This window comes from Manacus candei, unplaced genomic scaffold (assembly GCF_025592945.1).
Source record: "Manacus candei isolate 608988 ecotype Guabito, Panama unplaced genomic scaffold, ASM2559294v1 h1tg000081l, whole genome shotgun sequence".
Lineage (NCBI taxonomy): Eukaryota > Metazoa > Chordata > Aves > Passeriformes > Pipridae > Manacus > Manacus candei.
In genome coordinates, this window is record NW_026138129.1 from 1483284 (window position 1) to 1499760 (window position 16477).

Below are 16477 nucleotides of genomic sequence, written 5' to 3' on the forward strand. Positions count from 1 at the left end.
TCATCACTATAGGTTTTGACAATTGGGATTTTGGTCTAACTCACACTTCCATCCCCAGCCTGCCCTCCTTCCTGTCTGCGTCTGCGGGATGGGCACTGCCCTGCTGGATTCCATGAGCTCCTGATGGTCCAAACCCCTGGCCTTCCTGGGAGCCACAGGCCCATACAATGCCCCAATGCTTGGTGCATGTGATCAACTCTGAACTTTTTCTGAGGCAAGAGGGGCAGGTTTCAAAGCATTCACCCACACTCTGGCCTGCAGGTATCTGAATAGCTCAGAGAGACTGTATGAACAGTCTCTAAGATAATTTCTGACAAAAAAACCTTCAGCTCCAGGGAAAGAAGACCAAGCAGCAGCTGTATGGGGATCAGGTGTTGATATAGCTTCTGAACAATTCTATAAAAAGCAAATAAAGGCGGTTTAAATAGATCTTGCTATTGACTTACTTTTTCTGGTTCTAAAGGTGTCAGTTTTCCCTGATTAAGTGTTCTCCTGCCAGTTGGTGTGCTTCTATCAATGGAGCAGTTAGATGGTTTCTTTTCTTGATGTTCTTTTGTCACTGATCTCAAAGGATGAGCTCTTTGCACAGAACTATCTGTTGCCTAAAAAGTTTGAATATATTTTTATTAAGTTAATATAGACGGGTTCAAATAGCAATACAACAGGTGCATTACTAAGCAGTTAAAACTTCAGGAAATTATTTATTTGTGTATGTGGGCATACCCACAGAGACACATGCAAACACACACAAACACACACACACATGTTTTATACATAACTCTGTCTTGGGATCTTATTTTGCTTTGCACTATGGAATAATGGACAGGGTTAAAAGTTAAAGGAGAATATGAATTACAGAGGAGAACCAGCTGCTGCTTCCTGGATGATGGTCACGATGCTCCACAAAGGTTCCCCAAATAGTGATAAACACATGGTATAGAGAATGCAATGGAGAGGGGAGTGATGTGAAGGCACTGTGACTTCCCTCCACAAACATCCTGCAGGAAGCGGAACATGGTGATACTTCAACCATGACATATCTGTCTACCAAGGAAGACAGATGCCAAGGACAACTACCCAGTTGAGGACCTATGACTAGATTCACTCAAACTCCACCTAAACCTAAAGAAATAGTATAAAAGGAAGTTGGAAATGAGGAGAAATCTGAGAAAGATTTCCACTGAAACTGCTGGGATCAGCTGAGAAGTCAAACCTGTCTTCCCTCCCCCCCGTTCAGGGATGCCTGTCGGGTGAGTAACTATTCTATGTGTGCTGACTGTTGCTTTTAAGGACTAGAGCTCACTTTTGCTCCAGAATATATTGTTTTGTATTACAGTTTGTTCTTGTGCTTGCTGTATAGTATTATTAGATTGCTTTAAATACATTTTTGCAGATAGACCCTATCACCGACTACCATGAACCTTATTAACTTGTCACAGTTTGTATTAATAAAGAGTGTTATTCCATAAACTATTAGTGTGAGTCCTTTATAAGATACTGACAGTTTGCTAGCAGCAGAATAACATGTGGGAAGACCTGCTGAGGGGTTTTCCCTTACACTGTTATATGGCAGTCTCCGAAAAAGGGCAATCAAATTACCCTGATCTTGTGAATCTGTTTGTTGAAAGGCTCCTGTGCAGGGTACCTGACAGACTGGGTGAAACATATGTGATTTCATTTTCCCTGGGGCACTAACAGACAAATAAATCTCTGTGGGCTGAGAAAATCTCCCGACTCTAGGAGTCAGGCGTATCCCCTCCTTTTCATGCGATACATTTCTGTTCTTAAATACGTTATCACAGAGGCGTTACTATCACTCCTGACTGGCTTGGCCTTGGCCAGCAGCAGGAAGCCCGTCCTGGAGCCGGTTGGCATTGGCTCCACAGGACAGGAGAAGCTTCTGGCAGCTTCTAACAGAAACCATCCCTGTACCCTCCCCCTCCTCCCCCCCTTACCAAAACCCAGCCACAGAAACCCACTATATATGCACGCATATCTTCTCCAAATCCTAGAACCATAGAATTGCTTAGGTTGGAAAAGACTCTAAGATCATCAGTTCCAACCAATAACCCAGCACTGTCAGGTCTGCCACTAAACCGTGTCCCAAAGTACACACGTTTTTTGAACAGTGCCAAGGATGGTGATTCCACCACTTCCCTGTTCAGTCTGTTCCAATGCCTGACCACCCTTCTGTTGCTCAAGGTTATCTCATTCACTTTGATATGTTCCCATTCACTTTTATATGTTCCTATGCACAGTTTTTCAGTCCTGGACAGAAATAGTATGATAATTTGTTTCATATCTATCCAAAATTCAGAATTGTCCAGATTTACAGGATCTGTGAGGAAAAGCATCCACTTGCCATCAAAACAGCTCAAATACAAAGAAAATACAAGTGAGTCACCACATTCAAATCTATCTCTACTACACAGATTTTGGCCTTCTGTTTAATATTCCATTTACCTGAGCCTTAAATTCTGGCTTCAAGTAATTAACAGCCACCCTATTCAGTCTAAAGCCTTTTTGTGCCATCAGATTAGATAAAGAGCATGTGTCTCTGTCAAACATTTTAGAGTTCACTCAGGACATCTGGGCCCTATGCCTACCAGTCTAGTTCATGGTTGTGCTGGATTCCAGTTGGATTGGATCCAGTGCTGGCTAGATGGTGAAAGCTCAGATAACAGCGAGCCCAAAAGTCTGCTGTCCTCAACTTCCCCCTTCTCAAAACTGTTGCTGAAGCCATAATTTTATTGCACGTGGCTGTGTGCCACAGGAGGAAAACGAACTCACTGGATCTTAGGGAATCTCTATGTAGAATAAATGTTTCTATTTTTAACTCACTTTGCAAAAATTCTTGAGATGTTCAGATGAAACAAACTCCTTCATGCTTTGAAAATTTCCAGAGTAAGCTACCAAAGATAGTTTTTTTACTTTACTGGCTACTGTAACTGAAGATGGTATATTGAATATTATTTGTTTAACTAGTAATTCTGTCCACCGTAGCACAGAAGAATGGAGAGATTCCAGCTGTAGACATCAGTGTAGAACACATGGAACAATTTTTTGCAGCTAAACCCTCTATTTTCTGACTCATGAACAACACATAACTGCTTAGAAATAGTCTTGAAGGCAGGTATCCTCTTTGAAGCTACTGTTTCACACATGACTGATTCTGATCTTTTAAGCATATTCAGTTTAAAGTTATTCTTACCATTGTCTCTTTTCATATCTGGCATCATATAGAATTCACTAGAGTAGCTGTCTAGTGACTTCCAAAACACATGCTATCATGCTCACTACAGTGGAATAGTTGCCTCCCCTCTCACCTGACATCTTTTACATTTTATTTCAGTTCCTAGACAGGCAGAGTGCAGGGTGTGCTGGCCAATCTAAGTTTTACTTTAGCCAGTGGAAATTTTCAGTAGGTAGGAGGAATTTCAGAGTGACTGTTCACTTGAATAAAGCACAGATTTCAACTAAATGTGAGCAAAATTAAGAAAGGAGCTTTGTGTAATAATCAAGGTGCTTATTATAGAAGCAAGAAATACAAAGCCAAGAGAAAGAAAAGCATGACGAGATATTTAAATATCTATATTCTAAACAATGACGTGTGAGAAATATGGAAAGCTGGCTGTGGAGGAGCAGTCATGAACATACCAGCCAGAAACAAGCATCTCATTTGACATACTGAGTTAACTTGTCATAACTTGTAAAAAGCTAAGTAATTTTCCCACTGACATTAACAGGGAGGCCACTAGTACATATTGGCAAGTAAAGCCTTGAATGTCAAAATACTAGATTTATGGTTTGCTGAGGCAAGGTACAAAGATTACTTGTAAAACAAGTCTGTAAAGTAGTAGGTGCAAAGAAGTCAGAGCATAGCTGAAAACAACAGGCAATTCAGTTTTCTCTAGAAAAGGAAAAAAAATGTTTTTCCTAATGCAAAATCAGAAGAAAAACTGCAAACAAAGTTATGTAGAATGAGAGCACAACCTGACTGCAAGAAAATGTGAACATACTTATACACCCTTCCATTTGCAGAAATTTGGATTCCAAAGAATATTCTCTTAAGTACATATTTGAAACTGTGGAAAAGTGACTGCCGGGAATAGGAATGCATACTTTGCTACTCACATCTCTAATTAAGTGTCTTTGCAAACATGTCTTCAGCCCCATGTGAGAGGTGCTGCGGCTTTTGCGATTATCTCTCCATGAACTTTCTTCCTGTTTGGATGAAGATGCTGTCCCTTGCAGAATAGCTTCTGCAACCTAGTGGAGAATTTGTTATAAATATATAATTTTAAGTTCAAGGTACAGCTAGTAGAATAAAACAACATTCAAAGCCATCTGGCTTTCTGCTGTAAGAAAAATTATGATATTTAAACACAATTAATGAAATTCCACATGATGTTCTGTTAGGGACCAAAACTCTCCAGTATCAGAAAAAATCTTTGTAGATGCCATCCTAGCATCTTAATAGACAGCATCCTAATGTTATTCTCACACAACAAAAGTATTCAGTGGCTTGAGTAGAAGCCCTATATCACCAAATACCCAAAAGCAATAGAAATAAATCAGAAATCTGGCCTACAACACAAATCAATTAGCTTTTTCTTATCCTTGCTTTTATTGGAATTTTTATATATTTTCATTCTGTACCTGTGACTTATTTTTTTTCTGACCTTTGAAATCTATAAAAGGATGAGTCATATGAGCAGGTATGTTTGGGAAAATTAAAAATAAAGTGAAGTATCTCTTCAAATGACATTTTCAATGGATCTTAATAGTGTTAGGTGAAAAATCTCATTAACAAGTACATTAAAATCAAATAAAAAGAGAGCCCAAAACTTGTTCACTCCATAAAGCAAAGGACAGGTTAATTGGTGGTTCTAACATCTTTTGAAGATACATTACTAGAAATTAGATTTGAAAATTAGGGAAAAGCTTAGTAGTAAATAGCTCAATTTTATTTTCTTCTAGGTTCAGCCATTCTGTGGAAGAGTAGGATTCATCTCACCAGACTGTACCACCTAGAAGATAATTATTTGTTCTAGTTGCCTTGACACACATAGGATGAGTGATCCATCAAAGCATGTATTTGTCTCCCTTGAATACACAAGGAAATTAAATTACCCACTTAAACCAAATTTCTGTCTTTTGAATTCTAGTCTGAACCATTTAATTTCACCAAGACTTGCTGTCTGCTGTGTAAGAAGTGGGCAACTTTAACTTCCTTTAACTCTCTTATAAGAAGTTATTCAGTTATATAGTAAGGTAACAAGTAACCCTACAAGTATGCTAAACAAGGGGGATACTGAAAAAAAAAATTACAAAGAGTATTTTTACAAAGCATATATTTTAACATGGCTTACTATAGAACTGACTTTCCCCCTTCAGGCTAAGCATGGGAGGAATGGAGGACCAGTATTCACACATGACAGGTCCAAAATAAAACTACTCCTGAATTTTTCTTTTTCAGACAGTATTAAGCAGATAATATCTTCCAGTACCGGGGTCTCTGATTTTCTGTCCAAAAAATTCGCAGCTTTTGGGGTTTTTTCTGCTTTCCATCTCTGATGTTCTGAAATTCTGAGCTCATCTCGAAGCATCATGTTCTGCCTGGTCAGCAACTCAACCTGGTCTCTCAGTTTGCTGTAGGCAGCATGCCAGCAGGACTCACTTCTCTTGAACTCCTCCTGCAGTCCGGCAATCTGCTGTTTTAGTACCTATCAGTAAAAAAAAAATGTGTTCCATCTCATTGCCTGCTCTGAACTAGGCATGCCCACCTTACACATCCAGAAAGAAACATGGAGTCTTTTGTTCTGCTTAAAGGTGTACACTATAAAGATCTGCAATAAAAAGAAGAATATATTTGAAATTATTTCATAAAAGCCAATAAACAAACAAACCCCCCCAAAATAGTAAAAAATCCCACTGCCCTCTGAACTCCTATATTGTTACAAAGTGAGCTGAGAAAAGTCTGTGCTGTGTGAAAAAAAAACAGGAAATACAAACTAATCATGCAAACAATCATCATTAAATGTAAATGTCTTTCAAAAAAGGATAGAATACAAGATATATTTTAATAACAAAAATGTCAGTTCAGATCTTCATGTGGTGACAAAGTATAGTTAAAATGCTTCTTACAAACAGCAGAGGATTGCAAAGACAATTTTCAAGAGAGTTGAAAATGAAAGTAATGAAATTTGGAGAGGACTTTTCCATATAAATCCATCTCCATCAATTTTCCCTTGTCCTTTCTTCCCTTGCCCATGCTGATGCAAACACTGAGTCCTCTTCCTTAAGGGCACTCATGCTGGATATTGTAAATGGAATATTGGCGGAGGCAAGATAGAAATTTGCAGTTTGCCCTGCAGTCAACCAATTTTCATATGCAATCCTTTCCTGCTTCCCTTGCACTTGTGTGTCTGCCCATTTACTTCCTAGTCACCATTCTTTCTTTGTTGTGAGCTCCCTGCTCTGAATTTGGCACATCATCAGCCATTTCCAAGAAGCAGCAGACTCAGAACTTGAGAATCACACAGATAAGTGACTCAGAAAGTGTTTTGGGTTTGTTTTGTGGAAAATTAAATTTTTGAACCTACACTCATTATGTTATCAGATCAGCACAAAAGATTAAAACAATTCTATCAGACTTCATCCCTAGGGCTAGACCTAGTCAGGAAACACAGTTATTCCCTGGCAGAAATGCTACCATTTTTTTTTAAATCCTGAGTGGAAAGAAAGCTGATATTTTAAAATATTTTGCGGAGAGGACATTCAAAATATTTTTATTCAAAATACTAAAATAACCTCACTGAAACCTTTCCTGTTGTAAATGTTACTTCCAGAGAAATGTGGAACATAAGCAGAGAAAACATTAACTATGTGTATAGTACAAAAATAAGTATTTCAAAAATGTACAAATGAAAAATAAAGAAGGTACAGAAAGTTTGAACAAAGTACTATCTTGGCAGTTTTAATCGTTCACAGAATCACAGAATATGCCGAATTGAAAGAGGCCCACAAAGATCATCGAGTCCAACCCTTAGCCCTGAACAGGACCATCCCTAAGAGTCACACTATGTGCCTGAGAGTGTTCTGAAACATTTCTGGTTAAGAAAATAATTGAAGTTGTCAGTTTGCTGTCAAATATATCAGTTTGGTTTAGACATCCTTTTGCAGCAGAACATTGTTCCAGACATTTCTGAGCATTACCACTGCCTACTGTTCTCTCCTATAAAAATATAGCTTTTAGTTGCCCCAACTCCTTTATTTGTTTCACATAGCTCACCATTTTTTTCTCTCTTTATCAGTGACTCTCCTAGAAAATTGCCCCTTAAGTCATATTATGTCTAGCTGGTTTTAATAGGGAGAATGGCCACAGATAATTGGAGATGACTTTATCACTGGGAAGGCTGAAACAGAGGATTCAAACAGATAGAATCCCCTAAAGGAACTTAGAAGAAACTGTAATAAATGATTCAGGGATGTTATTAGGCAGGTTAGACTGTTAGACATAGAGCTAGATATCACAAAAATACCTCAAAGTCAAAGATCAGGATAGTTTAAGGAAAAAAATTAACACTCACCTCAGGGATGAGAATAGAGAATGATGGCCATTAACTCTGTTGCACTTGGCACAATTGGTCCTAATATCAACAAGATGCAAAGCCCACTATGGTAGGAGTTGGAAATCTTTCAAGAGTCAGCTCAGCTGGGCAAATCAGTACAAGGAAGTATAAGGAACATGCAAACCTCCCAGCCTTTCTTAAGAAATGGAAGGCACAACCTATTTTTTTTCTTATATAAAGAATAAGGGATGTACATTTAAAATAAAAACCAAAAAAAGTCCTATTAACATCAAAAATCCTCACTGTACACACAACTGTCCTCAAGACGTGGCATGAATAATTTGCCATGTGGGACGAATGGAAGGATTCAGTTACAACCATAAGATGTCTGAATGCAAGGATACTAATTGATATAAATTGCATATTTATTTTACAGAAGACAGCTTACTTGTATTTCTTCTGATTTCACATTTTCTTCAGTGACTCTAGCTGTTCTTCTGAACTTGCTCTGGGCAATTTTTCCTTTCTGCAGTGGGTGAGTTTGATCTCTATTGTGTTCCAAGGTGTGAGTCAGCTCCTGGCTCCTGACAGTCTTGGGCTGGTCTATCCGTGTTCTGTTCAGAAGGTAAACAAAGAGTATGAAGTTGGCATACAAGACTGTAATGAAGGACGTTATTAGACGTACCTTCTTCGGGCATGATTTTTGGAGGGCTTGGGCATGTCCCTTATATGCTGGTACTGCTGGAAGTGGTAAGAAGTTATCAGCACTTGTCAAAGGTACTTCCTCACTGGGAACACTCATGCATGCATTCAGCTATAAAATTTATTCTATTTAGCAGCTGGAAACAATCCTAATTGAAATTTTTGACAACGTAATGACCATGAACTTAGAGGCTTTTAAATACATTTTCTATTCAGACAGATATTAAGGAAGACCTGCAGAAGGCACAACTTGTTCCCTGTCATTGCATGTGTGAAGCACTGCATCATGCAAGGCTGGGGACTAAGCTGTATTTCCAGCAGCCCAGTCATTACTACAAATCAGATTAGCCATGGACCTGAATGAAAGGGGATAAGGTACTTCACTTTCCACAGGTAAATACACTCCAAGAGTTAAATGTGGGAGTTCAGCACACAGAAGAGATTTTGCCTTTGAACTTACTGTCTCAAGGCATGAGTGATCTGGAAGTACACTTAAAAGCTCAACAAGAGGGGACAGTACAAATCTTTACATATCCTCAAACAGAGTTTATATGACTGATCTAACTGCTTAGTTCATTTTTAATATGAGGTCACTTGGTCTGTTCAGCCTGGAGAAGAGGAGACTGAGCGGAGACTTCGTTGCAGCCTACAACTTCATCATGAGGGGAAGAGGAGGGGCAGACACTGATCTCTTCTCTGTAGTGACCAGTGACAGGACCCAAGGGAATGACCTGAAGTTGTGTCAGATGAGGTTTAGATTGGATATTAGGAAAAGGTTCTTCACCCAGAGGGCGGTTGGGCACTGGAACAGGCTCCCCAGTGAAATGATCACAGCACCAAGCCCGACAGAGGTCAAGAAGAATTTGGATAATATTCTCAGGCACAAGGTGTGACTCTCAGGGATGTTCCTGTGCAGGGCTAAGAGTTGGACTTAATGATTCTCGTGGGTCCCTTCCAACTCAGCATATTCTGTGATTCTGTAACTTATTTGTTATCTTCCTGCTAACAAATAAAGTGAGCTCCCAGCTCACTTCATGACCTACAGCCACCATCTGTCCATCACTATTACTTGAAAAGCAACGCAAATTACAGGAGGCAGCCATGACCTCATGTTTCCCTCTCATTAATGCAGTTTAACACCTCAGGAGCAAAATACTAAAGTTCTCAAAGATACTAAGAGAAAAAACAACTCCCCATATCCTACTGCTCTTTATAATGCATTACCTAATTTTTTTTGTTGTTTTCTATTCTAAATAAGCCTGACTGATATTCTAGTTAAAGGCATGCTAAAGAAAGCCTCAGCAATAGTCAATAGAAGTATTAATTCCCCTCAAATTAATCCAATTAAATTAGCAAATAGAGCCCCTGTGTGATTATGTCCAGCCTGCCACTGTTCCATATCCAGACTAGTAACTCTGAAATACAATGTACCAGAAGAAAAGCAAGATACATGTGTAACATTTTCCTCTGAAGACTGAATAGTGCAGTTTTAAGTCAAGGCTAGAAAACAGATCCTGACCTGAGGTAATGTAATAACCAATAACACCAGGAGCACTCAAAATACTTCTTCGGAGGTTCTGACAAACAGTTCATACCCCAGTTATAAATTGTAAATAGGAGATAGGTCCAGAACACAGAGAGAAAATACATTAAAAAAGGCTAAACACTTTATGCAAACTCAAATTCTTGCTTTCATCCCAGGCACACCTCTGCATGAGGCACATCACAGCAAGTTGTCTGTGAGGCAGAAACACACATTAAGCAAAAGCCTTTTTTTCCAAGAAAAAGTTTTTCAGTCAAAAGCAGGTGGGAAAAAATAAACCAATCACGTTGGTTACTGTTGTTGGTCCAGAAAGCATCCCGATTCCATTCTACAAGAAAATTGTGCATTAAAAATGGCAAATAAGCTGTCCTTGTTGAAGGAACAAAAAATAACCATCACTGAATAGTCTGGCTGATGCCAGACGCCATCAGCAGCTATTTCAGTGCTGCAGGGGTGGACCCCACGGGCTGATGCCTTGAGTGCTGTCCAGACTCCAATAGACACCAGATACACACAACATGCTATATCCCAACTGTTTTTACTCTCTTCCTCATGTTATTTCTGCCTGAAAAGGTCTGAAAACAAAGTACTTGGAAACAAAAGAACGGATAGTTTGGGCAGGTTCAGGCATGTCATGCTGCTCTCAAAAAGATTTTCATTGCTTCCAGTGAGCACAAGTTGTCAACGCAGCACAAGTCAACTGCTATCAATGTGGCAGTCATCTTGTGTTCCTAATAGGGAACTGATTCCTGATAGGGTTACTGATTTAAAAATACAAAGCAGATTTTGGGATTGCATAAATCACCACAGGGCCAACATAGCCAGGGAGGATAAGCTGCCTTTTGCAATTAGTTTTCTCTCTTAAATTAAAAAAAAAGAAAGAAAGAAAAAAGAAAAGATGTACACGTTGTACTAGGCTGACTAGGCTTGGATAAACATTTGTGTGGAAATGCTAGGGGCTACTATGGCTAATGACATGCATAAATCCATGGAAAGCTCTTTTAAAAACCTGCATTAATATGAGAAAATCAAAGTCATTTCACCTGTAAGGCAGCACTGTCAGCAGGCAAAGAATGCAGTGCTGGCAGAGTCTGGCACTGCAGTAATTCTGCACCAGTACATCACTCCAGAGTCAAAATTTACACTGGTAAAAGTAAAAGTAGCACTTAGTTTCATTAACAGTTCTATGAAATGCTAAATCTCGCAAATATTCACATCCAGAACACCTATCACAGTCAGCCAGATGTCATCTTCCAGTAGGTTTGCAAGGTCACAAGCAAGAAGGATCTTTAACGAAACCATTTTTTTTTTTAAGACGTTGAAAGTATTTTGCTAAAGACAGATATAGGAGGAAATGATACATACTGATAAATGTAATTCTATTTCCTTTTGCACTTATCCCATGGTCTCTGAAATTAGGAGGAATGGACAAGAAGATGTGAAAAATAATTTCTTACTTTGCATTATGTATTAAAAAATCCAAATCAATAAATTATGTTAATTTCATACGAGTTAAGAACTAGGCTTGAAATGTAAAGAGGAAAAGAATCTTTTCTGTGTTTACAGTAGATGGTATCTAGTAATTTCTAACAGATTTCATCACATTAAAAATATGTATTTGACTTGATTGTAAGCAAGCTCAATTTTTATTAGAGGAATTGGCATTGCAAACCTCATAGTTTAAAAATTATTCATCACTGGGATTATGTGGCAAGAACTTATTTTTCTTCTCTGAAGAAGTAAACAAATACCAAACAAACTACAAACTAAAACCTTTTCAGCATTCAAAAATTATCTTGAGTTCTTACTGATTTCACTGTAACCTGAAGATATTCATCAGCTTATGAAAAGCATTTGGAGTTATTCGGCTTTAAGACCCAAACTGCACCAGTGATTTCAGAGCTGGCCTCCTTCAGTTAGGTGCTTTACTATGAATCTAGACAGCTAAATAAGTGTTTCAGTTATGAAACAATACAGATGCCCTTGAAAAGAAGACAACTGATAAGCAAGAATTTAGCAGCTTGATTTAAGGACTGTAAAAGAAATATTTGTCTCACTGCACACACAAATCAACTGCTAGTGTATAGAGATTTACCTGTGAAAATGCATTGTTTTCTCATCATTTTCATTCACCACAGTCAGTGAAGGGGTTCCACTGTTATTACCAGTCTCTAATCCTCTGCTAAGGATGTTCTGGGTTTCTTCTGTAAAGAAATCTATGTTAGTACACAAAACTTTGTGAATATTTATGAACCCTCTCTGTGTATTTAAAACCACAGACTGCATAAGTGCAGTAAGTTTTATTGCTTAATCTATCAAAAAGAATTAATGTATCTTTGCTTAATTATGCAAGTATTCCATTCCCAGCATATCTCTTAGTAGTGCAACTCAAGCCCTACAAATCAAGAAAGTGAAACAAATTTGGGATATATTAGTGTTAGTAGCTGAATTCCTTTTCAGGAATGTGAATGCCAATGATAGTTCAACTTTAGTTTGAATGTAACCTTCAAAGAGGCCTCAGGAACCCTCTTTTGACATCAGTCTGACACGGAGTAGAGTGTGCTTACTAAATTGTGACAGAGCAATTGAGAACCATGAGAAGTGAATATTTCTGCCCTGGCGATTACTCAGGACAGGACAACTGATTTTGACTGATCCTACACAAAGAGACAGCTAATGGGTTTGGGATGAGTAGTCAATGTGGGGGAAGTCCTTCAGTGGAAACTAAGAGAGAAGTCAAGAAACTGTTTAATAAAAGGACTAAATCCTGCTTAAGCATGTTACAATTTCATTGCCAGAAGTAAGATCACTGGGCCAAAAAGCGAGAAATATTGGTTGACCAAAGAACTAGGGCCACATTCAGGACAAACTGAGTGAAGAAGTTCTTAGGAAATCATAATTTGCCACCAATGCGAGGCTCTCCATGTCTTAGGAGCAAAACTGCAAATTTGAGAAATTATTTTGCCCACTTTTTTAAAAATCATGTATTGTTTTCTCTGAGGAAATTAAATAAAGAATGTGAACATCTCAGTGTCAAGGAGTCAGTCATACCTAAGCGCCACAGAGAATTCTAGCAATGACTTCAAGGACTCACCGAACCTTTCACCCATCTCATGAGATCAAAAGTCTTTATCAGAAAGTGCACCTTAAACAACAGACTTAGGAAAAATTACTAGTGATGATGAAGAGCTAAGCAAAGCAAGGGGCTTGCAGATTTATCTCCTCCCTTTTCTCTTTTTTTTTTTTCCAGTTTAAATCTGAGAAATACTAACAAAGGAGGGTATATATCAAGGGAGTACAGGCAGAATGAGTCATAAATCCAAGAGAAATTTTCTTCCCCAGTGAAAAATAAATGTAAATAAAAACTTGGGTAGCTTTTACCTAATGTGTCCGTAAACAGTTTTTTCTGTAGTTCCTCCACTTCAGGGATTTCCTTAATCTTGAAAATAGGAATCTCATGAGCCACTCTCGAGGATGGTAGATGTAGGCTTTTAACACCACTGTCCCTATTCTCATTCTTTGATTCAGGCTTGTGCTCTCTTCTTTTCAGTCTTGTAAGATGAAATGGGGACTCCCGAAGAGAAGAGCGAGCCTTGCTCCCTTTCAGACAGACAGTCCCAGTACTAGAATCACTGCTGCTTGTGCTGCAGGAGAGATCTTGCTGTCCTGAGATTGCTTGAAGACCTTGTTTTCTTGGTGGTGATCTGCTGTACATTTTAGCAGACATTTTTTCTGTTCCACTGGACTCATCACTAGCATAGTGACCATCAGAGAGATCCAAATGTCTGTCAGTGTGATCTACTCTCTGAGTCACATGCTGGGAGGGATGCTGAACATGGTGAGATTTGGGATTATTGTCACTGTTGCAAGATGAGCAGTTTGACTCACAGGACAAAGACGCAACTTGCCACGTTGAGGCAACTGTTCCTTTCCTTTGCCACTTTTGCTGCAAAGCTGAGGACGACCCTCCCTTCTCCGCAGCCTCAGGTGAATGACATGTAATTTTTATTATCTTGTCATTGACCATCTTAAACCCAGTATGGATTTGTCTTTCACTTTCTGAGTTCTGGTTCCCCAAAACAAGGTCCTGTGGGCATACCTGAACCCACTTCTGACCCCATGTGAATGCAGGGCCTCCACTGCACTCTGCCTCCTTGATGCAATCTGTTTCTAAATCCTGGAGTGGATAATGCCTTTGCAGGAATTCCAAGGGGGTTTTTGCTCCATCTATGAGGTGACCCTTCACAGGCTGATCCACCCTACCTAGGTCCTTTGTCAGGGTACTCTCCAAAGGTCTTCCATCAGTTCTGCCTGCTTGTCCTAGAGAATCCATATGATGAGTTTCTCTTTCCTCACCCACTTGTAGGTTCATTCCTGTCATTGTTTCAGGACATGGTTGCAGGATTTCAGGCCATCTTCTCTGGGATGAGTCAACAGGATTTTCCTTTGAGTCTTCGTCTGCCCCAAAGACTTCTTTTTCTTCTGCATTTTGCTCAACTACTTTTGCTTCACAGTCAGTCTTTATCTCCCACTCAGCTAAAGCACGGTCTGCTTTTTTTTCATGTGTATCCCTCCGTATGGAGTTACTGACCTGCAGATTTAACTGAGGGCATTCCCCCAGCTGCAGTATACCTGTGTTCACTTGGCCAGACTGGAAGAAATTACCCCAGTGATTCAACCCAGCTCTTCTGGAATGCTTGCTGTCTTCTTTTACAGTCTTCTCTTTAATTTTTTTGAACCTTGCCATAACTTCTTTTCGTTTCAGAGAAACCTTTAGAGATGTTATTTTTGCCTTGCTCTGGAAAAAAAAAAATTAAATCCTGAGAATCACAGTCTGAGAATCACTCTCCAGAAAGGAAGATATTCACCATAATTGAAAAAGATGAGATATCAGAAGTCTTAAAGACACTGGCTATGGGTAACTGAGTACATAAGAAATAGCCTTGAAACTATGGGGAAGGCATGAGAACTTTTAGAAGCAGTCACTATGTGACGCCTCCATTCATTCAGTAGTAGAGTAAAAGGGTTAAGATGGTGTTAAATGGCTACATGATAGAAGATGGTAAAATTTCGGCCTTTCTTCATTTTCAAAGGAAGTTCAAGTGACACAGAAATATATAAATGCATCAGTTTGAGATGTTTTTGCCAGGGAGACATAAAGAAAATTCGAGTGATGTACATTCCTGAGATGTGCATCTTCCAACTCACCGAGCCTAACAAAACGCTGAGTCTGACACCTAGAGGTGTCAGGAATAAGCTCATCTCAAACCGCACGCACAGCGAAAAGCAGAACGGTGTTACTGAATTTGTCCCTGGTACAAAAACTGTATTTGGAAATGCACTCATTGTCACATTAGTAGCCCATGAGAGACCATTTATTATGGAAAAAAATAGCAGAATCAACTTTGATGTCTAATTTAGCTAAGTATCTTGAGACTCAGGCATGAACTATGACCCAGAAAATATGTGGAAAGAATCCAGTGGGAAACAGTAGGGGAATAGGATTGTGACAGGGTAATACAGGGTTTTTTTACTTTGGGGAAAAGTCTTCCAATATCATGTGAAAGAATAGTGGAAAATGTGTTACCACACCAAAACAGAACCCACACAATACCTAAGTCCATGAGAATTTGTCAAAACCCAAGTGAATGAACCAACGGCAACAGTACCTGTTGCTCCTTGTGCTGTTTCTCTGTGAGATGATTGTCTGCTTTAAGTTGCTCTTCAACAAATTTTTCAGAAGTCTTCTGTCTAATGCCGATTGCTGGTGTGACTGGCCTAGGCAAGTAACAAGAAGGTACTTATTTGTAAGGTTCTCCTATTAGTTTTCTTCTGATAATTCTTCTGCAGCTGATGTGGAGTTTAGAACTGTAAATGCTCTCTTCAATTTTATTAAACTGTGAAGAATGTTAGTAAAATCTCACTACTGTGTGAATCTAAGTCTCAGTTTAAAACATCCTGTCTAGCCTAAGCATTAATTATACTTTTAGCAAGCTACATTTTTTGGTCTGGTATCAGTCTTTCCTTAAAAATAGACAATAGTTAAAAACAAAAATATTTCAGTCATTTCTCCAGACTAGAGCTAATGACAGTCAGAAAGAACTCACTATCTTTCTATAGAGTGGTTTGAATTAGATGGTGAAGGGTGATAGAGTAGAAAAAATAATATCTGTAACATTGTAGAGGGCCAAAATGAAGGCTGACTCAAAATGAAACATAATACAGCATATATGAACGTGTGAAATTGGAAATGGGCTTGAGCCTGAGTTTAGTCACTTACTAACAATTTCTGCTGAATATTAAAAAATTCTGTGTTTTCTGCTGGTTATGCAGCACATCACTGTTCTTTCTATACCCCACCTCTACCTAACACCACTGTACCATGGATAATCTTTTCATTTGTTAGTCTGTCTCTGTCTGTTATCATGCACCATAGACCAAAACTGTTGCTGAAGATGACTCAACATTAGACAATACTCATTTCAGGGGAGTTTGCTTCAAACCAACTATAGTCTGTTACCACAGTAAAAATGTCAAGAAGAACTGGAGTACATTCAGCTGGAGTAAATTCTGTACTTTAGTTTCATCCAGCTCATACCAACGACACAATGTGAACCAAAGCACAACAAGTAGGGGTGGCTGGGAGATAGACTTCCGA

At 38.9% G+C, this 16477-nt stretch overlaps 1 protein-coding gene across 1 annotated transcript in view; it reads right to left on the bottom strand.

The window, feature by feature from the left end:
• Positions 1-16477, bottom strand: part of LOC127481690 (centromere protein J-like) — a 43788-nt gene that overhangs the window by 6416 nt on the left and 20895 nt on the right. The window contains exons 4-10 of the mRNA XM_051811254.1: positions 15489-15597; positions 13201-14617; positions 11915-12035; positions 8023-8188; positions 5511-5726; positions 4135-4269; positions 447-602 (exon numbers count right to left, since the gene is read on the bottom strand). Coding sequence (XP_051667214.1) covers positions 447-602; positions 4135-4269; positions 5511-5726; positions 8023-8188; positions 11915-12035; positions 13201-14617; positions 15489-15597 — 2320 coding nt within the window. The remainder of the gene's footprint in view (positions 1-446; positions 603-4134; positions 4270-5510; positions 5727-8022; positions 8189-11914; positions 12036-13200; positions 14618-15488; positions 15598-16477) is intronic.